This window comes from Gigantopelta aegis, chromosome 5, assembly GCF_016097555.1.
Source record: "Gigantopelta aegis isolate Gae_Host chromosome 5, Gae_host_genome, whole genome shotgun sequence".
NCBI classification, from domain to species: Eukaryota; Metazoa; Mollusca; class Gastropoda; order Neomphalida; family Peltospiridae; genus Gigantopelta; species Gigantopelta aegis.
Window position 1 is genome coordinate 28,476,775 of NC_054703.1, and position 27,891 is coordinate 28,504,665.

The following is a 27,891-nucleotide window of genomic DNA, read 5'->3' on the forward strand; positions in this document are numbered from 1 at the left end:
TCAACTTATTTTCGTGCTTATATCCAACTATGGTTCAAGAACGCTGTACTGGGCACACGCTTCAGCTATCTGGGCTGTCTGTCCTGGACAGTGGGTTAGTTGTTAGTGGTTAGTGGTTAGCGAGAGAGAAGAGGAGGGTGTAGTGGTCTTACACCTACCCACTGGGTCGTTAAAACTGGCTCTGGGTGGGAGCCGGTACCGGTCTGCGAACCCTGTACCCACCAGCCTGTAGTCCGATGGTGTGTGTCTCTGTCTCTTTGTCTGTATGTCTCTCTGTCTATCTATTTATCTATCTATCTGTCTCTTCCATTGTCCTTATTTAGCACTGAATATGTTCGTTTGTTAACGCCTGTTTTCGCTCGTTTGTCCTAGATGTTTTGTCACACCCTAACATGGGTATTGAGTTCCCTCGTTCATTTTCTCTTAATAAGTCAGTGGTTTTCATTGCTCAACAATATCAACTGAGATTGAGGTTTTTTTTTATAAGTTTCAGGCTCATTAGCGCATTCGTCGGCATAATGTGTTATAGAGGTGTTCAAAGGTTGGTCTTGCTTCGGGATTGTCGTTCCAACATTTGAGCATTGTCTCGTAGTACCAGTTTGGACATCCGATGGCGGAGCCAGTGGGCTTAGGCATTCGGTAACCATTGCATACTTTTTGCATCACTTCAGCACTTCTCATTCCTGAAAGTAAAACGAGAGAGAAATGCTAAATCAAAAACACTAAAGGATATTATATTCTACTTTCTCATCGATAGGACAAAAAAGAGAGTTTGTTTTGTTTAACGATACCACTAGAGCACACTGATTTATTAATCATCGACTATTGGATGTGAAATATTTGGTAATTTTTACATATAATCTTAGAAAGGAAACCCGCTACATTTGTTCCATTAGTAGCAAGGGATCTTTTATGTGCACCATCCCACAGACAGAATATCACAAGCAATGGTCTTTGATAAATCAAAAGCACCAAAGGATATTTTCTTCTACTTTCTCATTGACAGGACAAAAAAAAAAGTTTGTTTTGTTTAACGATACCACTAGATCACATTGATTTATTATTCATCGGCTACTGGATGTCAAACATTTGGTAAATTTGACGTATAGTCATAGAGGAAACCCGCTACATTTTTTTTTATTAATATGAAGTATATTTTATATGCACCATCCCAGACAGGATAGCACATACCATGGCCTTTGATATACCAGTCGTGGTGCACTGGCTGGAACAAATAATAGCCCAATGGTCCCACCGATGGGGATCCATTCTATAACGACCTCGCATCAAGCGAGCGCTTTACCACTGGGCTACGCCCCGTCCCGACAGGAGATGAAATACAGGTACTACAGGTTTTGATGTATAAATCGTAGAGCTACTGGTAGGGATGGGGGGGGGGGGGGGGGGGCACAAGTCCATTAAAGGAAATCGGTCTTACGACCCATATTACACGTGAGTGCACTACCCCTAAGCAACATCCTGCCAAAATGTTTATTTTGTTTGTTTAAAGACACCGCTAGAGCACATTGATTTATTAACCATCGCGAAACATGGTAATTTTGACGTATAATCTTAGAGGGGAAACCCGCTACATGTTTCCATTAGTAGCAAGGGATCTTTTATGTGCATCTGACATTTTACTACAATATCATATATAGGCCTACTTAAAGAGACATTCCTGAGTTTCCTGCATTGTAAGATGTTTCCGACTAATAAAATATTTCTACGATTACATTTACATATTAAATATATTTTCTGGTTTAGAATATCAGTGTGTATTTTCAATGTGTTTCTGGTCGTCTTAATATTTGTAAGCACCCCAAACTCATAGCTGCCAACATTTAAAAACGGGAAAGAGTAATCATTTTCGCGTGAATTGTGACCCGTCGTATAAACCCTTTTGCTGTGTAAAATATCCAGATATTTGTTTATGAATTGTTTTATCGCTGGCCTCAACGATGTCCTGGTGTTTCTTCGTTTTGATGTGCCTTTGGCAATCATTTTTCCCGCCATGGGCAACAGAAAAATCAACACGACATAAAGTGCAAAATGCACTAGTATTACTAACAGAACTGGCCTTCAAAACAGGCCACTCATTGCTGTAGTCCTGTTTATACTTCTGTACTACTTTTGGCTTTTTCTGAGCTTTGCACAGTTCATATGGCTCTGATCGTTCGCATTTTTTCCGACATCTTTACAAAATGGTGTCGTTTCACAAGCTACGTCTATCCCGAAGTGCGTTGCGCGCGTGCAAAAAAACTTCAGTACGCATTTGCGGCTAGTTGGCAGGGCCGTACCCTCCGGGGGGGCAGGGGGGGGGGCAGCCGCCCCCCCCCCCCCCGAGAATCTTGTTCTTTTTTTTTTTTATATATCTCCAGTAATAGCATAGAAATGTTTAATCTTTATAGTATGTTAAAAATTATTATTTATATTTTGGTCAGGGTACGGCCCTGGTTGGGCGAGTCCAATTTATGTGATTCGTGGTTATTACAAAAAACAACAACCCAAAACCCCCAGGAAAACGCGGATTTGCCGTAATCTTTCAGATTACGGGCGTAATGGCGTAATAAGAGATGGAAAATCGTAATGATTCCGCATAAATCGTAATGGTTGGCAGCCCTGCAAACTGGATTTTGTCTTCAAATAATTTCAAGTACAATTTAATTATTATTTTTTTGTTGAAATAAATGAAATTTAACCTAGTACACGGGTTGATTTTTTTTTTTTTTTTACCACTATCCCAAAGGAATAGTGAATTAAAAAAACACTATTCCGTCTAAAAATGTACTATCCCTTCCATTATTAATGTACTAGTTTTCCCGACTGTTCTACGTCGCCCTGTACAACATTGCGTAACGAACTATTGTCTATATACCAGTCTATGCATTACTGCGTACTAGCTGGAATTACAAACGAACTCACGCCAGGCATTAGTCTCGATCAAAAAGATGTTTATTTTGTACCGGTAAGTGCATGAGAAAGGACTTAGTAGTGCGAGGATTTGTTCTGCAGAAAAATGTAGCTGAAGAAAAAGCGTAAGCGGAATAGTCGCAGGCGATTTTCGGTATTCCGTGCTTTATTTTCACTTTCATGATGGAATATTGGAAGAATTTTTTTACTATTCCGTTTCGAAATTTACTATTTGCGGAATAGCAGAATAGCGTAAAATTCGACCCCTGGTACAAATATTAGAACGATCAGAAACACGTTTAATATACAGCCACTAATATTCTATGCAGAAAAATATATTTGATATGTAATTTCAATCGTTAAAAAGTTTCTGTTAGTCGATAACATCTTAAAAATGGCAGAAAACTCAGGAATTTCCCTTTAAATTATCATCATCAGTAGCTAATCATCGTCATTTTACTGATTATCATCAGCATTATCATCTTAGTATAACGATAATCGTCATGACAATGTCATAATCATCTTAGCTGGGGCAGGACATAGCACAGTTTTGACAGTGATTCATGAATGCAGTGCTGAACTCGGTCTGGTGCTTCGTACTATCCAGTGTACCACGACTGGTATATCAAAGGCCGTGGTATGTGCTATCCTGTCTGTGAATGGTGCATATAAAAGATCCCTTGCTGATAATGGAAAATGTAAAATTCACTAGCCATGGGATCAGTAATTTTAAAAATGTACTAGCCACAATTAAAAATTCACTAGCCCTACTTTACTTTAAGTTAATACAATTTTACTAAATAATAGTAATAATCAGATATGTCACCTAAAGAGGGAAGTAGAGCTTAAAATCACTGACATTGGGGATTTGGGGTGGGGGCATGATTTTCATATTTACAAAATAGACTTAACTGCAACATTTGACAATTTCTTTTCACTAGCCGTCGGGCATGGCAATAGTAGTTTTTTACTAGCCCAACATTGAATACCACTAGCCATAGGAGTAGCGCTACCATAATCTAGAAGTCCTGCCGGTAAAGTGTTCTCTTGATAGGCGGTCGGTTTGGTATCGATCCACGTCGGTGGACCCATTGGGCTATTTCTCGTTCCATTCAGTGCGCCACGACTGGTCAGGGGTCGAATTTTACGCTATTCCGCAAATCGTAAATTTCGAAACGAAATAGTAAAAAAATTCTTCCAATATTCCGTCATGAAAGTGAAAATAAAGCACGGAATACCGAAAATCGCCTGTGACTATTCCGCTTACGCTTTTTCGTCAGCTACATTTTTCTGCAGAACAAATCCTCGCGCTACTAAGACCTTTCTCATGCACCTACCGGTACAAAATAAACGTCTTTTTGATCGAGACTAATGTTTGGAGTGAGTTCGTTTGTAATTCCAGCTAGTACGCAGTAATGCATAGACTGGTATATAAACAATTATTTGTTATGCAATGTTGTACAGGGCGACGTAGAACAGTCAGGAAAACTAGTGGTATATTAATAATTGAAGGGATAGTACATTTTTAGACAGAATAGTATTTTTTGAAATTCACTATTCCTTTGGGATAGTGGTAAAAAAATAAAAAATTCAACCTCTGCTGGTATATCAAAGGCTGTGGTTTGTGCTATCCTGTCTGTGGGGTGGTGCATATAAAAGATCCCTTGCTACTAATGATAATAATATAGGTTCCCTCACTATGACAGTGTCAAAAAATTACCACATCATGGCATGTTTGACATCCAATAGCCGATGATTAATAAATCAATGTGCTCTAGTGGTGTCGTTAAACAAAATTGTAATGTCCTGGTTCAACAAACTCAACTCATAAATGATAGTGGGAAACACGTCCGCACTCTACTTTCTATATCGCTATTGGTATTAGTGCTATATACATTACAAAAACAAACGTTTTTCATCATCATAATAGCATCATTATCATCTGCAGTGAATACATATCTACATTCTATATTTAAAGGCAGGCCTACCCGCATATGGAATTCGTCCAAGTGTGATCATCTCGTACATAAGCACACCAAATGACCAGACGTCTGATTTGATCGAAAATGCATTGTTCAGCGCAGCTTCCGGTGCCATCCATTTGACTGTGAACTTCATTTCTGAACGAGAAAAAGTATCACAAATAAAGCAATTTTGTTATCATAGAAATAACCACTATTAATCTGAACAAAAAAATCCAAAGCACAGAGACAGTAAATTAGTTGTAAGAATATCCACTTTTTTTCAAAGAAAGAAAGAAAAAAAAACGAAGACAAAAAGCTCATATCAAGCAAATTACTAATGTTAAACATATCCACAGCATTTCTGAAAAACTTAAGTAACACATCAAATTACTTATCCAGAGGCGGATCTAAGGGGGGGGGGGGGGGGGCAGAGGCAGTTATAATTTTATTATATATATATATATATATATATATATATATATATATATATATATATATATATATATATTTAAGATCCCCTCCAAACCTCCCCCAAAGTTCCTTTGGCATTCCGCCTCATCTCTAAAATTTGACAACTGGTTTACGCTAGGCACGTTTTGTTTCCATTAAAGGCATACTGTCACGGATTTAATGACCATATTTCTCTAAAAATGGATAATAAATAAAACTTACATCAATTGTTGGAAACCAAATCTAGCTATCACACCACCTTAACTGAACCATGATGGAGTGAAATCCATGTCATCCCTCTCGGCAATTTTAGTTTTTGAATTATGGACCATTGCCATAATTCAATTATTTTACAAAATGTCATTAATAAATGGAGTATGGTGGTAATGAAGATGGTTGAATAAAGTACATTTAGGGACAAATCAAATTATATTTGTTCAGGTAATACTTAGTTCGACCATTAAATAGGTCAGTGGTCTGTGACAATATGCCTTTAAGTAGGTCAGTGGTCTGTGGTATGTGACAATATGCCTTTAAGTAGGTCAGTGGTCTGTGACAATATGCCTTTTAAGTATTGTAGGTTCATTATTTTTGTTGGCATCAATTTGTTTCTGAAGACCTAAAAAAAATGACATTGGTAATTTTAATAGTATGACTTTATGTTTTAGGCATATGTGCTTATAAAGGTATTAATGAACAGGTAGATGGCTAGAAGGATTGGGAGTTTGATGGATTGCTTAAAGGGACATTCCTGAGTGTGCTGTAATTTTTTAGATGTTATCGACTAACAGACTTTTTGACAATTGTAATTAAATTTTAAATATATTTTTCTGCATAAAATATTAGTAGCTGTATATTAAACGTGTTTCTGATCATTCTAATATTTGTACTGGTTTAAATTTCATTTATTTCCTAAAATATTTGTTTTCGTATACAATGCAGCAAACTCAGGAATGTCCCATTAAAAGAAACATCATACAATGCAGCAAACTCGGGAATGTCCCTTTAAGAGAAACATCTTACAATGCAGCAAATTCGGGAATGTCCCTTTAAGAGAAACATCATACAATGCAGCAAACTCGGGAATGTCCCTTTAAGAGAAACATCTTACAATGCAGCAAACTCGGGAATGTCCCTTTAACAGAAACATCTTACAATGCAACGAACTCGGGAATGTCACTTTAAGAGAAACATCTTACAATGCAGTAAACTCAGGAATGTCCCTTTAAGAGAAACACCATACAATGCAACAAACTCGGGAATGTCACTTTAAGAGAAACATCTTACAATGCAGTAAACTCAGGAATGTCCCTTTAAGAGAAACACCATACAATGCAGTAAACTCGGGAATGTCCCTTTAAATCTATGAACAGATACATAATTGAAACCGTGTATGTATTGATGAGTGTATGGATGGATGGATGAATGGACGGACGAACAGATAGATGGATGGGGTGATTGACGGATATATAATTAGATGGATGGACTGACGGAGGATGCATGCGTGGATGAATAAATAGATGGATGAATGGATGAATGTGTGCATGGATGAACAGATAGATAGATGGATCGATGTATGCATGGATGAATAGATGGATGCATGGATGAATAGATAGATGGATGCATGGATGAATAAATAGATGGATGGATAGATTGATGTATGCATGAATGAATAGATGGATGGATGGATGGACAGACGGATTGTTCCAACAAATGGATGTATGAATGAAGACAAATTTATTTGTAGGATCCTGCACACTCGTGTGAATTAGTATTCTGCGTCACGAGGTCGTGATCTGAACAAGGACTGCGATGTGGAAGTGAACAGTAAACTAATCCTAAAGATGGGATCATGTTCAGTTATACGTACTTCCACGCAGGGTTTGTTTTGCGTCTTCACTGATTACTTTGGCAAGTCCGAAGTCGGCGATCTTTACGTTCAGGTCACTTCCCACTAATATGTTGGCTGCACGTAGATCTCGGTGGACGTAACTTTGGCTGGACAGGAAATTCATACCATCTAAAATCTAAATTTGTTTTGTTTAATGACACCACTAGAGCACGTTGGTTTATTAATCATTGGTTATCAGATGTCAAACATTTTGGTAATTTTGACAGTCTTAAGTAGAGGCAACCTGTTACATGATTTTCATTTCCCCCCATTAGTAGCAAGGGATCTTTTTATGCACTATACCACGGACTTTGTTTACCAGCCGTGATGCACTGGTTAGAACGAGAAATAACCCAATGAACCCACCGACTGGGATCAGCCCGAGCGTTTCACCACTGAGCTACCTTAGAAATCTAATATAACATAATAAATTAAACTGCCTTAGTTTTGGTGCTGGAAGGCGTGGAGATGCAGCCCAAGTCGCTCTGTTATGGATCGTCTGGCCGGATCTCACGGATGACCCCGAATAGTGGTCTATCAAATAAAACTTTTCCTTCCTTCCTTCTTTGCTTGTTAATCGGAAAGAGTAGCCCATTGTGTGGCGACAGCGGGTTTCCACTCTCATTATCTGAGTGGTCCGTAACCATACGTCTGATGATATAACCGTAAAGAAAATGTGTTGAGTGCGTCGTTAAAATGAAATATTCCTTTCTTTTTATCCCCGTACATTTGCACAATGCAAAGTCGAATGGGCATTTGGCAAAGTGGTGGTCGAATCCATGAATCTCTATCTAGTGTTTTGTCTATAGGAGGACAGCCACTAACAAGGATTTCATTCACTGCCAATTTCATCCCTCACTTGCACCGCCTAACGATTTAATTTTACCGGCCTCAGTGGCGTCGTGGTTAGGCCATCGGTCTGCAGGCTGGTAGGTACTGGGTTCGGATCCCAGTCGAATCCAGATACCAACTCCAAACCCTGAGTGAGTACTCCGCAAGGCTCAATGGGTAGGTGTAAACCACTTGCACCGACCAGTGATCAATAACTGGTTCAACATAGGCCATGGTTTGTGCTATCCTGCCTGTGGGAAGCGCAAATAAAAGATCCCTTACTGCTAATCGGAAAGAGTAGCCCATGTAGTGGTGACAGCGGGTTTCCTCTCAAAATCTGTGTGGTCCTTAACCATATGTCTGACGCCATATAACCGTAAATAAAGTGTTTTGAGTGCGTCCTTAAATAAAACATTTCCTTCTTCCTTCCTGCACCGCCGAAAAGAGGATTGCCACTCCCAGACTTGCTTACGAAATCAAAACTAGTACCGGACAGTTAAAACGTTTGTTTTGTTTAACGACACCAGTAGAGCACATTGATTTATTTATCACCAGCTAATGGATGTCAAACATTTGGTAATTAGCCTTAGAGAGGAAACCCGCTACATTTTCCATTATCAGCAATGAATCTTTTATATGCACCATCCCATAGACAGGACAGCACATACCACTGCCTTTGATATACCAATCGCGGTACACTGGATGGTTCGAAGCACGAGACAGAGCTCAGACCTAGTGACATGCACTCACGAATCACTGTCAAATCAGTAATTATGTCAGGTGTTCGCAAAAGTGGTGCATATCCTGCCCCACCAGTACGCACGAGTTAAAACTATGGAATAGCGTCAGTCATCATTCTGGTTAGTGATTCATCGTATTTAGTAGATCTACGGTATCTATAAAACAGGTATCCCCAACCAATAACGCCGAGTGTGCTATAGTTATGTTTCTTACACGCAACAATATTCCGGAATTATGCCCCATCATTTGTAGTTTTGTAAAGAGATGCTTTAAGTTGCGTGAAAGCATATGAGTTGGAAGTAATTTCAAATTCCTTGCATTTCACGTCTGTATAAACTAATGGAGAATGTACGAGGGTGTGTGGATTCGTGAAAAATAATTCACAGATCCCATAGGGGCGAATTGAAGGTTTTTCATGGCTCTACACTTTTGACAATATTTGCTTTACCTAAATATATTAGTATTACAATATTTATAAGGCTTAAATTACATATGTATTTGTTGATGCAGATGTTTGTGCATGTAATTAATGTATATTTATGTTATTGTTATTGCAGATATAGAGGATTCGTCACGAGTGTATTTTAATATGGAAAATATCAACCGAGTCTATGTTAATCGGTATTTCTCGAGGTTGATATTTTACATATTAAAAAACACGAGTAGCGAATTCTATTTATCTTTAACAATCCTAAAATAACATTTTAATAAAAAAAAAAGTTAGTAAATCACAGTACTAAAGTTGCCGCCATCGGTAATATGACGTCATCACGATTCACACAAATTAGTTTGACGTCACGCGTTTCAAACAAATCTTTGAAAATGTTACGTTCAGGTATACAGGCCTTGTTGGCTTATAAGCAAATGACCCATCCACAGCAACAAATTACCTAGAGACCTTGCTGATTTGCATACCGTTATTAACCGGGTTAATAAAGTAAATTATCACATGGGTTTATGACATGGATATCATGGGTAAGTTATAGGATAAAGATGTATATTGCATTGTTGTTTTTGCTCTGCCCATATGCGGGTGTTATGCAAATACATTATTCTTATTCTTGTAACTATTGTATAAGTACTTGGGGTTTCTGTTTTGGGGTAGCTGTGATCTATATAGCCTCCAAATGCCTACCATCAATCAACCTGTGTTTACCTGTCCCGCAATGTTAATAATTTCAGGCAGCTTCAGATGCTGTTTGTTGTCCGAATCTCTCATGAACTCCCGAAGCGATCCATTTTCCATGAACTCTGTGATGATGTAGATGGGTTCGCTGAGCGTGCACACTCCAATCAGCGTGACGAGTTTAGCGTGACGTAACTTGTGCATCTTCTGAGCTTCTTCCAGAAATTTCGCTGGTGTCATCATGCCAGTTTTAAGTGTCTTGACTGCAACGACGTGAATGTTGTGGATCTTGGCTAGAGAGCGAGACAGAAAAAAAAGAAGAATTAAAAATATTTTTAGATTAGTGGTCGAAATATTGCCTCCCGACCCTGCTTTTTTTTTTCCTGGTCAACATCACGAGAGGCAGGAAGATTTATTAATGATATTTTGTAAAAATAATTGAATTATGGCAATGGTCCATAATTCAAAAACAAAAATTGTCGAGAGGGTTGACATGGATTTCACTCCATCATGGTTCAGTTAAGGCGATGCAATAGCTAGATTTGGTTTCCAACAATTAATGTAAAAATTTTTAATTTATTATCCATTTTTAGAAAAATAAGGTCCTTAAATCCGTGACAGTATGCCTTTAACACCCACGCATTAGTTCATCAAGATAAACATCAATGTTTAGGCCTATCGTGAATAACCACTCGCGCGTATACAGAGGCGCGGATCCAGGGTGTGGGGAGGGGGGTCGAGGGGGTCCAGACCCCTCTTGCTCAGGACTTTTGTTCTCTCACTTGAATAGACACTCTTACATATTTTTCATTGAATTAGTTGCATATGATCCGCGCTTAGTACAAGTTTATTTCTTTTATTATGTTTTTCTTAATGATATATATATATATATATATAGAGAGAGAGAGAGAGAGAGAGAGAGAGAGAGAGAGAGAGAGAGAGAGAGAGAGAGAGAGAGAGAGGGGGGGAGAGAGGGGAGAGAGAGAGAGAGAGAGAGAGAGAGAGAGGGGGCTAGGGAGAGGGAGGGGAGAGAGAGAGGGGGGAGAGGGAGAGAGAGAGAGGGGGGGGAGGAGAGAGAGAGAGAGGGAGAGAGAGGAGGAGAGAGAGAGGGAGAGAGAGGACGAGAGAGAGGGGGTAGGGAGGAGGAGAGAGAGAGAGAGGAGAGATGAGAGAGAGAGAGGAGAGGGAGAGAGAGGGAGAGAGAGAGGGGGTAGGGTAGGGAGAGAGAGAGAGGGGGTAGGGAGGAGAGAGAGAGAGAGAGAGGGGGTAGGGAGAGAGAGAGAGAGGGGGGGAGAGAGGGGGGAGAGAGAGAGAGAGGGGAGAGAGAGAGAGGGGGAGAGAGGGGGGAGAGAGGAGAGGGAGAGAGAGAGAGAGAGAGGGTGGGGAGAGAGAGAGAGGGGGTAGGGAGAGAGAGAGAGAGAGGGGGTGGGGGGAGAGAGAGGGATAGAGAGAGAGGGTAGGGAGAAGAGAGAGAGAGAGAGAGAGAGAGAGAGGGGGGTAGGGAGAGAGAGGGAGAGAGGGGGTAGGGAGAGAGAGAGAGGGGGTAGGGAGAGAGAGACCAGATAATGACGTAAGATATCGGCTTTATCCTGTGATGGCAAGGAAGAGAAAATCAGCAAGGCTTGCTAATCTAGTTCAGCCAGTTGAGCGGTCGACTGAGGTGCTAGCATCGTAAGATCGAACCACCTCAGTGGACCCATTCTTTGATTGAGTTTTTCCCGTCCCAACAAGTGCCTCACGACCAGTATATCAAAGGACGTGATATGTGATGTCATGTCTGTGGAAAATGCATATTAAAGACATCTTGCTTCTAATGAAAAAAAACAAACCCAAATGTAGCGGGTTTCCTCTAAGACTATATGTCACAACTGTCAAATGTTTTTGACATGCAATAGCCGATGGTTACTAAATTCAGGAGGTCTAGCGCTGTCGCTAAACAAATCAAACTTTAAAGGGACATTCCTGAGTTTGCTGCAATCAACTAACAGAGACTTTTTAACGATTGTAATTACATATCAACTATATTTTTCTACATAAAATATTAGTGGTTGTATATTAAACGTGTTTCTGATCGTTCTACTCTTTGTACTAGGTTAAATTTCATTTTATTTCCTAAAATAACTTTTTCCTAAGTTTGATGCATTCTCAGATGTTTCCGACTAATAAAATGTTTCTACGATTATACTTACATATTAAATATATTTTCTGGTTTGGAATATCAGTGTCTGTATATCCAATGTGTTTCTGGTCGTCTTAATATTTGTAAGAAGCCCAAACTGGATTTTATCATCAAATAATTACGTACGTACGAAAAAACTATATTTTAGGAAATATGATGACATTTAACCTACATGTAGTACAAATATTAGAATGATCAGAAATACGTTTAATATACAGCCACTAATATTTTATGCAGAAAAATATATCTGCTATGTAATTACAATCGTTAAAAAGTCTCTGTTAGTCGATAACATCATAAAAAAATTGCAGCAAACTCAGGAATGTCCCTTTAAAGGTTGATATAGACTGCATGCGGTACGTGCGTGCGGTTTGGCTAAAAGAAAATCGAAATACATTAGTTTCAACGAGAGCGTCTAGACTGGATGCGTGCGATCTGTGCGCCAACAAAAGTCATGCGGCCAGTCGCAATGAATAAAAATCGCATATAGGATATATCCCAAAACGAATGCCACAGACGCAACAGTTGGGCCGCACGCACGCGCCGCGTCCAATTTGTATGAGCCTTTAGGACCATTTAATTCTTGAACGAAGTCAACATTTAATATATAGAGGATATTTCATGTCTTTTGTCAAATCTGATTTATATCTCATCGAGTGAAGCAAACTTCACGAGATGAGATGTAAATCATATTTGACAAAAAAACCATGACATTTTCTATTTATTATATAACTTTTGGCAATTTACCTTTATTTTTAAAATACTAGCAGCAGAATAGTTCCGGTTTTCTTACAGTGAAGATAACACTTTCTGCAGTGATGATAACACATTTTAGAGTGAAATAGTGAAATTTTCACTCTAAAATATGTTATCGTCACTGAGTGACTGATAAGACTTTTATTTCACTGATATTTTAAAATATTTCACTAAATGTTATATAATAAAATGTGACACATAAAACTGGAACTGTTAAACTATTTGGAAGTCTAATAAACAAACCTTTGGAAACTTCTCCATAACATCCGGTCCCAATTCTGTGGCAGGGCGTGGTTAACTTGCAACAAAGGCCTTCATTGGCTGTTGAAAATTTAAAAAAAGGAAACAAATGTAACAAGGATTTCTTAGTGTCTGCATAGATGCCAACCTTTACTGATCAACACCTGTAAGACTGTGGACAAAAATACGTAAGAAATCCATAAGCGAGCTGCAAAAGGACGGGGAACTGATGCTTTTAAATTCAAGGCAACATGAAAATGAAAATCGAGACTATTAACAAGTACAAGATCACGTGAGACTTTGATTAGTGCACATATATCCGCTAGGTGGCACCTCTCGTCCAAAGTAAATACGACAAAATGGCCGTTTCCCGATTCACTAAAGGACAACGAAAATCACGAAGGATTACGAAGGATGGTTTACTTAGATGATAACGAGTCATGTAAAAATCATAATAATGAAAAAAAAAACCCACCTGAAAATGCGTGTTACCCGTAAGGAATTTGTCCTACGCCCGTAAGACTGTCAAATGCTAAGTTTTACAGGTGATCCGTAAGTGTTCAATGACCATTCAAAACAAAACGTGTTAATTTGTGGATTGTGTCATTGGAAAAATAAATTCATTCATTCATTTAAACTTATGTCCGTGCTTATATCCATGTACGGTTCAAGCACGCTCCCCTGGGCACACATCTCAGCTATCTGGGCTGGCTGTCCAGGACAGTGGAGCTAGTTGACAATTAAAGCTCACATCCACTTTAGATTCCTTGAAGTAACATAACAAGTCTTACACCCAATCTGACAAAACCGTTATTCGCGACCAAAACTGTATCTCTGCACTATGCAAAGTTCAATGGGAAATTTTGCAAATTAGTGGTTGATTCAATGGACTCCCATCCAGCGTCCTCGGGAGGACACACACTTCCGAGTAGACCCCATATGGGACAACATCCTTTCTGCACTGCCACAGAGAGGACTGCCACTCCCAGGCCAGCGTAAAGAGACATTCCTGAGTTTGCTGCACTTTTTAAGATGTGACCGGCCTCGGTGGCGTCGTGGTTAGGTCATCAGTCTACGGGCTGGTAGGTACTGGGTACGGATCCCAGTCGAGGCATGGGATTTTTAATCCAGATACCGACTCCAAACCCCGAGTGAGTGCTCAACAAGGCTCAATGGGTAGGTGTAAACCACTTGCACCGACCAGTGATCCATAACTGGTTCAACTAAGGCCATGGTTTGTGCTATCCTGCCTGTGGGAAGCGCAGATAAAAGATCTCTTGCTGCTAATCGAAAAGAGTAGCTCATGTAGTGGCGACAGCGGGTTTCCTGTTAAAATCTGTGTGGTCCTTAACCATATGTCTGACGCCATATAACCGTAAATAAAATGTGTTGAGTGCGTCGTTAAATAAAACATCTTTTTAAGATGTTATCGACTAACAGAGACATTTTGACGACTGTAATTACATATCAAATATATTTTTCTGCATGAAATATTAGTGGCTGTATATTAAACGTGTTTGTGATCGTTCTAATATTTGTACTAGGTTACATTTCATCTTATTTCCTAAAACATTGATTTTTCGAAGGCTTACGTACGAAATTATTTGAAGACGAAATCCAGTTTGGGCTTCTTACAAATATTAAGATGACCAGAAACACATTGAATATACAGACACTAATATTCTAAACAAGAAAATCTACTCAATATGTAAGTTTGATTGTAGAAATATTGTGTTAGTCGGAAACATCTTACAATGCAGCAAACTCAGGAATGTCCCTTTAAACTTACGCAATGTACTGCGTCCCTTTAAGTACTAAATTGAACCTAGCCAGAGTACTCTGCCGTTCGAGAGCTAGACGGACATTTGTACAGGTTATGACAGGCCTCGATGGCGCAGTTAAGCCATCGGACTAGGCCTCAGATTACAGTTATCTTGCCATTTGGTTGTCCAAAATCCGGAAATTTGACCGCGCAAGTAGTCTGCTGTTTGACTGTGATTATTTCATGGGAGACAGCTATGATGTGGCAACTATTTGACTGAAGTGAAAGGAGAGAGCATGTAGTTTGTAAACATGTGTAACGTGTTGACACTGAAGACATGTGTGTGGTAATTCCGGCCCATGCAAAAGTAGTGTTTTTTGTGTAAAATGGGTGTACTCCGGCCTGGTTTAGAGGGTGTGTTTGTTTAAACCAATATGCTGAGAGAAAGAGCTGGACAACAGGGGTTGTCCTTTTCAGAGTATGTGTCCCCTAGGCAGGCAAAGGTACATACAAAAATCCACGGGCCTGCTGATATTAATAAAAATGTTATAGGCACTAAGGTTATGTAGAAACATATAGCGAAATTAATTGTGGTCTGAGGCCACTATAGGCTGGTAGGTACAGGACAGACAACATTAATTAGAGTGGTTTACCATCCTTGTTACCTATTGCTGCTACCAGCCTTAATTATACTGACTTCCACTACATCACCGAGGCCGGTAGGGACACCCCCTAAATCCGCCCCTGTTACCTATTGCTGCTAACCTTTGTAGTGTTCCACAAGTCTGGTTATGTCCGGAAAAGTGTGTCTGGGTCTGATAAACCAGCCGCCGTCATCCAGTGGTTTAATTGCGTAGTGCGCCACAAGCGGCGAGTCTTCTTTTCGTACTGAGAGGGCGTACCTCAACTTGTCTGTTGGAAAAAAGAAAAACTGAATGTGTCTTTAATACCGCCCTAGCACATTATGTTTACAGCATATGTTGGGTGTCGAATAGATCTAATCTGAGAGAGAGAGAGAGAGAGAGAGAGAGAGAGAGAGAGAGAGAGAGAGAGAGAGAGAGAGAGAGAGAGAGAGAAAAACCAGACAGACACTGAGACGGAGAAGTCGAGTCGGGGATTTAACAAAAAATGCTCTTACTGGATGACGGTCTTATCAGAAATGTTCCGACTTTGATGGAAGCCAGCATCAACTTAGTGTTAGCTTCTGCCCGCTTCACATCCAACCACCATCTGAAAGGAAACCAGCAAACAGGTTATAGCTATATAGGAAACTCTCATATGTACCAAATAGCCACATGTAACAATTATCTTCCTCGAATGGCCACGAATCACAGCTACACGAACATACATATGAACAAGTATTAGGGGCGGATTATGCTTTAGGTAAAGGGGGGGGGGGGGGGGTCCGAAACAATATGTAAATATTTATAATTTGAACTTATAAATTTAGATGTACGTGGTGGGGTGGGTTTTTTTAGCCGGGGGGGGGGGGACGGGGGGGGGGGGAGGCGTGGTGTTCAACTGTGAAACTCCTCAAAATCCGCCCCTGCGGATATTCAATATTTCACTGTGATTATGTCATGTGTGACAGCTTTGTAGTTGTAATATTTAGACTTAAGTCGACAGGGGAGAGCATGCAGTTTGTAATCATGTATAACTTGTCAACAATGAAGATGTCTTTGTTCTATTTCTCGTTCCGGCCAGTACACCACGACTGGTACATCAAATGCCGTGGTGTGTGTTATCCTGTCTTTGGGATGGTGCATATAAAAGATTCCTTACTACTAGTGAAAAACATATAGCGGGTTTCCTCTGTAATTAAGACTATGTGTCAAAATTACTAAATGCTTGACATCCAAATGCCGATAATTAATAAATCAATGTGCTCTAGTGGTGTTGTTAAACAAAACAAACTTTAACTGATTTATTGTAATTCCTACGCAAATGCAGTATAACATATTAAAAAAAAGAAAAACGAACAAAATAAAGAAAAACAAACAAAAAAAAGAGAAAAAAGAAAGAAAAGCAAACAAATACAACAACACCACAAAACTATTTGTTTGGAGCAAGAGGGTGAAGAGATGCCGTCGATTCCAGCCTGTTTAAAATTAATGTACGCTTATTACGAATTTCGAGATATCAATACTTACTCTTCAGATTCCGGGGAGTTATCTTTCCCTACATAATTACTCGGGATATAGCCATGCTTTCTGGATCTTTTATTGGTCGCTTTCCACCAATCGCCTTCGAGCTTGCTGAAAAAAACAAAACAAAGAAAGACACTTCAGATTTTCATACCTCATATTTGTATTAACAGAAAATTTCAGACTATTTGATAACAGTCCACTTCGCACTACTTGTTTTCTGCTTTAAAAAAAAATAAATAATAATAAAAAAAAAAAAAAAAAAAAAAAAAAAAAAAAAAAAAAAAAATAATAGTAATATTATTATTATTAAAAATAATAGTAATATTATTATTATTAAAAAAAATAAAAATAATAATAATAATAATAATAATAATAATAATATTATTATTATTATTATTATTATTATTATTATTATAATGTTTGGCATGTACATGTAGTTACAATCTCGATTTTCATAGCACTACTTCTTTTCTGGGTTTTTTTTTTTAAAGTCTTTGTTATGTGGTTAATATCTTGATGATGGTTGCAGGATCTAACCCCGTTTGTGAACCTATATATTGTGTGATTGGGTTTCTTCACGTCTCAACCAGTGTCCCACGACTTTTGTAGAAAATGGTGTGGTATTTGCTGTCCGGGCTGTTGGAAAATCGTCCACTGACGGTTCAGGAATGCCTCCCCCATAGTTGCCCACCAAAATGTTTTTACTTCGTGATAAGCAATAATTCACAAATGTCTCCAATAAGTCTTTGTTGGATGTCGACAAAATAATTAATCATGGAGATATTCTCATTCCCATTGCGTGACCTCCCATTGTCTATGCCCTCCAACTTGTACAAAGGGTTATTTTTGCGAGATCTCGCGTGAGTTCACGGTTAGCGTCCAAGATCGAGTCGCTCCGCGACACGGACATGCGCAGTGGAATGTGACAGAGGCCTATTATCCAGGAAACCGATCTTGGGCAAGAGTCCTTTTTGTAAAGCTATGTTTGTCTTTTGAAATAATTCTGGGGTAAGTGCGGTCAACCGCGTGTTGCTAACGTCCACTGGACTGATTTTTACGCTACACAGTAAACCGAATTACCACTTCGGGAACCAATCAAATATATAGTTCGCGAACGTTAACGAAACCTTTTGATGGCTGAACTTAGGACTGATTTCCCATGCAACCCCCACTCGTTGTGTTTTGAACCGCCCTTACCTGCTGTCCTCTACTTCCAGTCTGTCGCCTTTCTTGAAAGACAAATCATCATTGTTGAGAGCCTCAAAGTCGTAGAGGGCGCTATACAGAACGGGTTTTGTTTCTAAAATTAAACAAAAGACAGGGTTCGAAAAATCCACTAGCCCTCGGTCTCGGCTAGAGAATATTTCGTGTGGGTTAGTAAAACTATCATCTGTATTACTTTGTGTGTGTGTGTGTGTGTGTGTGTGTGCGCGCGCGCGTGCGTGCGTGGTGTGTGGTGTGTGTGTGTGGTGTGTGCGTGTGGTGTGTGTATGTGGTGTGTGTATGTGGTGTGTGTGTGTATGTGGTGTGTGTGTGGTGTGTGTGTGTATGTGGTGTGTGTGTGTAGTGTGTGTAAAACCCACCCCCAACACTATACTACAGCACTGCCCTTCACCCGCTTAGTTGACTACTATAATATAATTTTAATCAGACATTTTAGTATTATTTATTTACTGATTATTTATTTATTTATTTTATTATGTTTTGGGGTTTTTTTAATGATATTCTTCATTATTATACTTTTTGTTTCGGTTACCCACATTATCAAGCAGCTAGACTATAAAATAATGATATAAAAAAAGATAAATTATGAAACAATAAAAAAAAAAAAAAAAGCATACGATGTTTCGGCGAGGCTCGAACTCGCGACCTTCTGCATGTTAAGCAGACTTGATAACCACTACACCACGAAACCTACATACAACGAACATGATTTGGAATTCATAATGTACCGATGATACATTATATCTTTACAAACTCTTTTCATTATTATTGTTATTTTATTATTTATTTTACTAATACACATTCAGTCAAAAGGACTATGTTGAGTTTTAACAATTGCAACATATTTCCAACCAGGTCATGATGCTTAACCTTGTCACACCTTGGGCACAGTTTATTGTTAAGAATATCGACTTCTGTGTATGGAACGCGTTTCTGATCGTACTAACATTTGTAGCAGATCGAATTCACGGGCGTGCGCAGGAAATTTTGCAGGGGGGGGGGGGGAGGGGTCGAGGTGTCTGGCGAAGCCCGACACCGCGAGCGCCGCAGGCGCGAAACCCGTGGCGGGGGGTCTAATCCGAAAATTAAAAAAAATTGACCCCTTCTAGGGCTATTCTGAGGTGTTTTCTGCTGGCTAGCCGAGCTGCTTTCTGACAAAAAAAATTTCGCGTTGAGCAGGGGGAGGGGGGTGTGTGTTTCGACACCCCCCCCCCCCCCGTGCGCTCGCGCCTGGAATTTTATATAAATTTTGTTCGTACGTAAGAAAGTGTATGAAGGTGAAACACATAGGTTTGTGCTACTAAACACGTCATGATAAATAACTGGGAAACACTGACGATATTCTAAACAGGAACATGCGTTTTTATTATCCACATGGTTCAACATAACCGGGTTAATAATAATCATACGAAGCACACGTGTAATAACAAGTGTAATGACGTAATTTTGGGAAGCGACTTCATAATATGACGTTGTTTTCTCGAGTCCTAGCTAAGACTTTACACGTGGAATATGACGTCATTTCGTCATCTCCTAGTTGTGGTTGAAGCATTTTGCGACGGTCCTTGTTATTCATAAAAAATAACAATAATTATACGGATAATAAAGAAATTATTACACTCGCGTGTGTGCTATACTGATTTTATGAAACTCGTGTCAGGATTTATGTATTACCCTCGCTCTCGCTCGGGAAATACAAAAATCCTAACACTCGTTTCGTAAAATCAGTGCGACACACAAGCTCGTATAATAATCTCTATATACTCTTCAAAAAAAAAAGTAGGGGAACCTGAAATATTAAAACATACGTTTTGACCACAGACATCATAGTAAAGAACATTCAGGTCTGTTTATCAACACACCGAAACACATTCCATAGTTTGCACATGCATCACGTAGTTGCCCTGTACACGTGCGTCGATTTTGACAATTTCCAGGAAGGTCCATTAATCACTGTGGAACATTATTTCTGTCAATCTGTTTCATTCTGTTGATCATACAGTTCTTATTGTTTTGGTTTTAGTCATTTTTATTGTTTGAATTTGCGATTTACTGATACAAATCCCGTCAACTTTCAAATTTCACTTCTGACCCCAATCGTCCTTCAAGATCTTGGTGATCATAAAACCTACTGTAATACTGAACTACCGGTTGTAATGTTTGCCCAATTAATTCACTATTATCATATATCCATTCCCTACAGCTAATATACCTTACATTTTTGGTAATTGTAAATTCTTATTAGAGTTCCCCTACTTTTTTTTAAAGAGTATATTCAATATTGAATGGTAGTTGTTAAATTAGTTTTGTTGGACGGAAGGAAGGAAATGTTTTATTTAACGACGCACTCGACACATTTTATTTACGGTTATATGGCGTAGGACATATGGTTAAGGACCACACAAATATTGAGGAAGGAAACCCGCTGTCGCCCCACTTCATGGGCTACTCTTTTCGATTAGCAGCAAGGGATCTTTTATATGCACCATCCCATAGACAGGATAGCACATGCCACGGCCTTTGATATACCAGTCGTGGTGCACTGTAGTCAAACATGTCTGTTAATGGGGCTACAAACGACAAAGGCCGTGGTGTGTACTATCTTGTCTGTGGGATGGTGCATACAAAAAAGATCCCTTGCTGCTAATCGAAAAGAGTAGCCCATGAAGTGGCAACAGCGGTTTCCTCTCTCTATATATCTGTGTGGTCTTTAACCATATGTCTGACGCCATGTAATCGTAAGCAAAATGTGATGAATGCGTCGTTAAATAAACTATTTCCTTCCTTCCTATCTCTGTGTGGTCCTTAACCATATGTCTGACGCCATATAATCGTAAATAAAATGTGTTGAGTGCGTCATTAAATAAAACATTTCCTTCTTTCTTATATCTGTGTGTTTCTTAACCGTATGTCTGACGCCATATAACCGTAAATAAAATGTGTTGGATGCATCGTTAAATAAAACATTTTCTTCCTTCTTATACATATACACAGATACACACCAACACTCAAATACATATAACCTTATGCACATATGCATGCACACACACTCACACAAACATATACACACAAACGCACATGCATAGACTGATACAGATGTGCACATGCATAGACTCATACAGATGTACACATACATACAATGATAACAATAACAACAGTAATAATGATAACAACATTGAGAAACATACACACAACACACACATGCGCGAACGCACGCACACACACAATGGCGCGAGCGAATACACACCACACGCACACTAGGCTTAAACACAAATACCTGGTATTGGCAAGGGTGGTAACTCTGTCTTTTGCAATGATATTCTGACGTCATTTGTGACGGCGGGGTCACTTTCAGTTTCTGTGGGTTGTGTGAGTATTTGGGTGATGGCACTGGGCGTAATACGCCAATATGTCTGTTCCTCTTTTCCCAGACACGATTCCATGATTCAGTGCTGTAATTAGTAACACGTTGATTCTTACTCTACAATAATAATAATAATAGAAAAAAGGAATGTCAGTTTTCCATCACCTCAACGAATACTTGAGGAAGAAAGAAGGAAGGAAATGTTTTATTTAACGACGCACTCAACACATTTTATTTACGGTTATATGGCGTCAGACATAGGTTGAGGATCATACATATATTGAGAGAGGAAACCCGCTGTCGCCATTTCATGGACTACTCTGTTCGATTAGCAGCAAGGGATCTTTTATATACATCATCCCACAAACAGGATAGTACATACGACGGCCTTTGTTACACCAGTTGTGGAGCACTGGCTAGAACGAGAAATAGTTCAATGGGTCCACCGGCGGGGATTGATCCTAGACCGACCGCGCATCAAGCGAACTCTTTACCACTGGGCTACGTCCCGCCCTACTTGGGAAATTACAAAAATGCAAACATGGACACTAAATTTAGTTAACCTAGTATGAACACATCTGGATAAATTCGTTAACAATTTTGTATCAATCACCCCTAAAATATTTCCTGGATACGCGTGAAACAGATATTTAAAAATAGTATCCTTGGACAGACCACAACATTTTGTGTTTCTTTCTCAGATTTTCCAAAATAATTAGCAAAAAAGTAGCACGAAAATTGGGACATTAGAAATGACCATTGTCTTAATGTTATTTATCATTAAATATAAGAACCAAATTAGTGCTAACTATAAACTCATTTAAAGAAAGAAATGTTTTATTTAACGACGCACTCAACACATTTTATTTACGGTTATATGGCGTCAGACATATGGTTAAGGACCACACAGATTTTGAGAGGAAACCCGCTGTCGCCACTACATGGGCTACTCTTCCGATTAGCAGCAAGGGATCTTTTATTTGCGTTTCCGACAGGCAGGATAGCACAAACCATGGCCTTTGTTGAACCAGTTATGGATCACTGGTCGGTGCAAGTGGTTTACACCTACCCACTGAGCCTTGATTAGCACTCACTCAGGGTTTAGAGTCGGTATCTGGATTAAAAATCCCATGCCTCGACTGGGATCCGAACCCAGTACCTACCAGCCTGTAGACCGATGGCCTGCCACGACGCCACCGAGGCCGGTATAAACTCGTTTAAGAAACTGTTATGAGTTTACCGTTATTGTCCATAGGTGGACGGGCTCCCATTTTGTAAGAATGGGGGTGGGGGGGGGGGGGGGGGGGGGGTGAGTGGGAGAGAGGCTGATATTTCCCGAATTAAACGAAAATGTTCGAATATGGATTACAACTAAAATCCTCAAATTCGCGCAAAAAGCGATAAAAATATTCGGGCGAATGTACATATTAGTTAGTGAGTAAACCACCGACAGGGATCAATCCTAAACCGAACGCCGCGCACATGTGTAAAAAGAAAGAGAGAGAGAGAGAGAGAGAGAGAGAGAGAGAGAGAGAGAGAGAGAGAGAGAGAGAGAGAGAGAGAGAGAGAGAGAGAGAGAGAGAGAGAGACATACATATACACACAGACACACATATACACACACATACACAGTGTGTGTGTGTGTGAGAGAGAGAGAGAGAGAGAGAGAGAGAGAGAGAGAGAGAGAGAGAGAGAGACAGAGGAGAGAGAGAGAGGAGGTGAGAGAACACACACACACAACCAGAGAGAGAGAGAGAGAGACAGAGAGAGACAGAGACCAGAGACACACAACAGAGAGGAAAAGGGGGAGGCAGAGAGAGAGAGAGAGAGAGAGAGAGAGAGAGAGAGAGAGAGAGAGTATTCAAAAACCAACAACAAAAATACCACTCAACACTTACCACTATGAATTCTCTCCACTGCGATAAATCCAAGATACTCGCTTACATCAAATTTCATTGTACCTACCGTACGCAGCCTTTCACCGCCGTTTCCATACTAACTATATCTAAGATTGTGTCTAAATTTAATGCTTGTGGTCGCGACCAGTGTTTTTCATAGTTATTGTACACCTGGGGTTTTCCTCACTGAGACATGACCAATAATAATATACTACTCAAAAGAATTTAAGGGTCAGACGATATTTTCGACATTATTTTCTGAATGTCAATTATATTAGCTAGACCATAATGTCACGCATGGTATTGTTCCATTTTGACGAAAGTGGGTCTAAGCAAACCATAAATGAATTAAAATCCACTGTCATTGACACTGTCGACTAGTTCTAATGGCGAAAACATGCTTACATTTGCACGTAAATTAGGGCGAAAGCGAAAGGTCTGCTAAGTGCCCATAACTTGCTTTTTCACAAAGCGCTTCATTTGCACGCTTTGCACGTGTATTCCATGTTCCCAATGCTGAATTTTCGTATAATTGGAGCTTGCGTTCGTGTACGGTGCACACTCCAAATTCGACAAATGGTACGACTTCAAACTGACTATCGAAGATCGAGGAAGGGCTATTGCTTGGCTTCAGGATGGCAATACGCAAAGAAATGTTGCTCTGAGACTTGGTGTCAGTCAGAGTGTCGTTGGCCGACTGTGGCAACGGTACCAAGCAACGAATTCTGTTCGAAATCGTCCACGTTCGGGAAGACCCCGAAGCACTACAAATAGAGAGGACCGCTACATCACCAATATGGATCTACGCAAACGCACAACCACTGCACGCCGATTACGTGACAATCTGCGGACTGCGACTGGAACTCGAGTGTCTGATCAAACCATACGCAATTGTCTGAGAGCCAATAATCTACGCTGCCGTCGCCAGGCTGTTCGACCACCACTCCTACCACGTCACAGAACGACCAGACGTCACTGGTGCACGCTTCATCTGCGGTGGCAACGTGTTCAGTAGGGTCGAGTGATGTTCACTGATGAGTCCAGGTTTAGTCTCCAGTTCAACGACGGTCGGGTTCGTGTCTACAGACGTCCTGGGGAGCGCTTCGCTGACGTTAACGTTAGACAACGTCACCGGTTCGGTGGTGGCAGCGTCATGGTGTGGGGCGGCATCTCTATCCACCACAGGACACCCCTCTATGTGGTGGATGGCAATCTGAATGGAATCCGCTATCTGAATGAGATTATCCGGCCGTTGGTTCTCCCAAGTCTTCAGCAGATTGGCGGCGGGGCAGTTCTGCAGGATGACAATGCCAGACCCCACCGCGCCAGGGTGGTAACGGACTTTCTCAGACAACAAGGTATCGCCAATATGGATTGGCCAGCATATTCGCCTGACTTGGCCCCAACAGAGAACGCCTGGGACGAATTAGGCAGGAGAGTTCGGGATAACCATGCCCCTCCGGCCAACCTTCACGATCTGGGTCAACTTCTTATGGCAGAGTGGCAGGCCATTCCCCAAGAGTTCTTCAGACGTCTGATCAACAGCATGAGGCAACGATGTGTCGAGTGTATTCGCGCCAGGGGTGGATTCACACACTATTAAACGAATGTTCTAATGTGTAAAATCCATGTTTGACAACCTTCAACTTTGACAGCATGTCATGTGACTTTCTTGTATACAGTGACGTTTATTTGTTGTTTTTTGTAAATATGGAACAATAAATGAAAAATTTGGTGTAGTTTACATCATCAATCTAATACACTCTGAAACGTATTTGGTTATAAATTTTTGACCCTTAAATTCTTTTGAGTAGTATATATCTTCCTGCTTGAAAAATCGGTGAGGGATGTCACAACCGGGTATGGTACAGTCATTAAACGACTCGTATTGTGGGTTATAGATCGATTCGTTTTCTAGCCATTAATTTACTGTAATTTATTACAGGGGTGAAGCTATATGCCAAGGGCTACAGTCATATCTGCAAGTGAAAAGTGTCATGGAAAGGTGTGTAGTCATATTGCAGGACCCATATGTGGGTATAGGTGTTCGATTCCATCTAGTGTGAATTCGTTGTAATTTATTAGAGGCGTACACTCATATTGCAGGTGTACAGTCATATTGCAGACTCGTATTGTGGGTATAGGTCGATTCCTTCTAGTGTGAATTTATTGTAATTTATTAGAGGCATACACTCCTATTGCAGGTGTACATTCATGTTGCAGGTGTACAGTCATATAGTAGGTGTACAGTCATATTGCTGATGTAAAATCATATTGAAGGTGTACACTCATATTGCATGTGTAGTCATATTGCAGGTGTACAGTCAGATTGTAGGTGTACCGGCATATGGCCAAGTTGTACAGTAATATTGTCACCTGTACACCCTCATATGTGCACCTGTGTACATGTCATTTTTTTTTATGCCGGTGGTACAGTTCATTATTGCAGCGTTGTACAATCATCTATTGCATGTATTTTTACACTCATATTGCGTGCTTGACCAATCATTATTGCTAGGTGTCCAGCTCATATTTTGTTCAGGGGTTTTATCAGTTTCTATATTGCAAGTGGATAATCATATCGCAGGGTTCCAGTCAATATTTGTCAGGTCGTACAGGTCTTTATTATTGCCTGTATTACAATTCATACTGCATGGTGTACAGTTTCCCATATTGCTAGGTTGAACCGTCATACTGGCAGGTGTACAGTCTTATTATTGAAGGGGTACAGTCATATTTGCCAGTGTACCCAGGCACATTGTAGGTGTACAACCTCTCTAATTGAAGGTGTCCCACAGTCATATTTGGCAGGTAGCTACACTCGTATTGAAAGGGGTACACGTCATATTGAGGTGTCACCACCTCACTACTTTTTTTTTTTTTTTTTTGATGTACATCAAGATAGGTACACCTGTCATGATTTGCAGGGGTATCAGTAATATTGGATGGTGCACTGTCTTGTTTTTTATATTAAAGGTTGTACTAGTGATATTGTAATGCACATATCTATTTGCAGTTGTACAGTCCATATTGTATTTGTGCACTTGGTCAGATTACAGATGTACACTCATATTGTAGGTACAATTGTCATATTGAACGGCGTACACATTCATATTATAGGTATCAACTGTCATATTGGCCAGGGTTGAACAAGTGATACTGTATCGGGAAATTGTATATGGTGCAGGTGTCTACAGTAATATTGCTAGTGCACTTGTCATCATTACAGTTGTACAGGTGTATTTGTATGGCTACCTGTCATACTACATTGTGTACCATTGTATTGTAGGTGCACTTTCATATTGCATGCTTAACTAGTAATATTGTATGCAGCACTGTTAATACTGCAGGTGTACAGTTCATTGTAGGTACCTGTCATATTGCCCTACACAATAATATATGTAAAGGTAATTGCTCATCTATACTGGAAACCATTTCTAAACCGGACGCCCCACGATATCAAGGGAAACATATCCGGTTTAAGAGTCAACTTGTTTACGATTGCACGCAACACATTTTATTAGGGTTATATGGCGCGGCCGAGTAGAAAGGTTCTCTACTTATTTTTTAAACCGGGACGCACAAACGTCTAGTTTTGAAGGAATTCGGTTATCAGAGGGTCTGTTTAGAGAGCTTTCATGCTATAAAACTAATGCATAAATTAATGTGTAACGACATCCCAGACCGAAAATACACTCGAATTATTGTCAATACGGTACTATATGGATAACATTTACATTAAGACACATTTTATTTATGACGAACTCAACAGATTTTAGTACTGTGTATAAGTCGCGATATGGTTAAGGTTCACAACAATGAGAGTGGAAAACACGCTGGTTGCCAGCAAGGGCTACTCTTTTCGATAGATGCAAGGCATCTATTATTTACACAACAGGATAGTATATACTATTGCAAGGGGTTGCGGTGGGGTGTGGGAACTCCTGGCGATTCTGCCTTAGGTCGAGTCCACCAACGTGCCCGCTGCGCTTATATATTTGTTGTACTGTAGCAAACGACATACAACATACATACGGATAATCCGATATTCAGATACTAAGAGAGCTTGAGAGAGGAGAGAGAGAGAGGAGAGAGAGAGAGAGAGAGAGAGAGAGAGAGAGAGAGGAGAGAGAAAGAGACACACGTGAATTTTCCTTGGTGCATAAACTATTAATATGGTGGACCTAACCAACCCAAAATAAAATTCACCGTAGAAGCCAAAACGTAATATTGATAGAATGTATCGTACCCCCCGTTATAATTACGACTACTTTCATGCAGAGTATCAATCGACAGATACACCGATGGATATCCAATACTACTACCATCCCACCTTTAAAGTAAAATCAGGAAAAACAATTGCGCGGTTAGGCTGCCGTCATTTATTTATTATTTATTTCATATTTAT

The 27,891-nt window shown here is 39.9% G+C and overlaps 1 protein-coding gene and 1 non-coding gene across 2 annotated transcripts; both read right to left on the reverse strand.

Annotated features, from left to right (window-relative positions):
• Window positions 1-200: 200 nt before the first annotated feature.
• Window positions 201-21,664, reverse strand: LOC121373058 (tyrosine-protein kinase Yes-like). Its single transcript, XM_041499501.1, has 9 exons — window positions 21,499-21,664; window positions 18,195-18,297; window positions 17,001-17,105; window positions 15,989-16,080; window positions 15,616-15,762; window positions 9,944-10,206; window positions 7,195-7,351; window positions 4,899-5,030; window positions 201-683 (listed from the first exon to the last, which is right to left on the reverse strand). The coding sequence occupies exons 1-9, from the start codon at window positions 21,662-21,664 to the stop codon at window positions 499-501; spliced, it is 1,350 nt and encodes a 449-aa protein (XP_041355435.1). The 3' UTR covers window positions 201-498.
• On the reverse strand, window positions 18,838-18,912 carry Trnav-aac. The gene has a single exon. It is a non-coding gene; the product is annotated as a tRNA-Val (tRNA).
• Window positions 21,665-27,891: the final 6,227 nt, after the last annotated feature.

Coding starts and splice junctions, on each gene's coding strand:
- LOC121373058 (XM_041499501.1), bottom strand. CDS start 21,664: ATGGAATCGTGTCTGGGAAAAGAGGAACAGACATATTGGCGTATTACG. Junction 15,763..15,988: donor TCTGATAAGACCGTCATCCA/GTAAGAGCATTT, acceptor TTTTTCCAACAG/ACAAGTTGAGGTACGCCCTC. Junction 5,031..7,194: donor AAAACAAACCCTGCGTGGAA/GTACGTATAACT, acceptor TTTCTCGTTCAG/AAATGAAGTTCACAGTCAAA.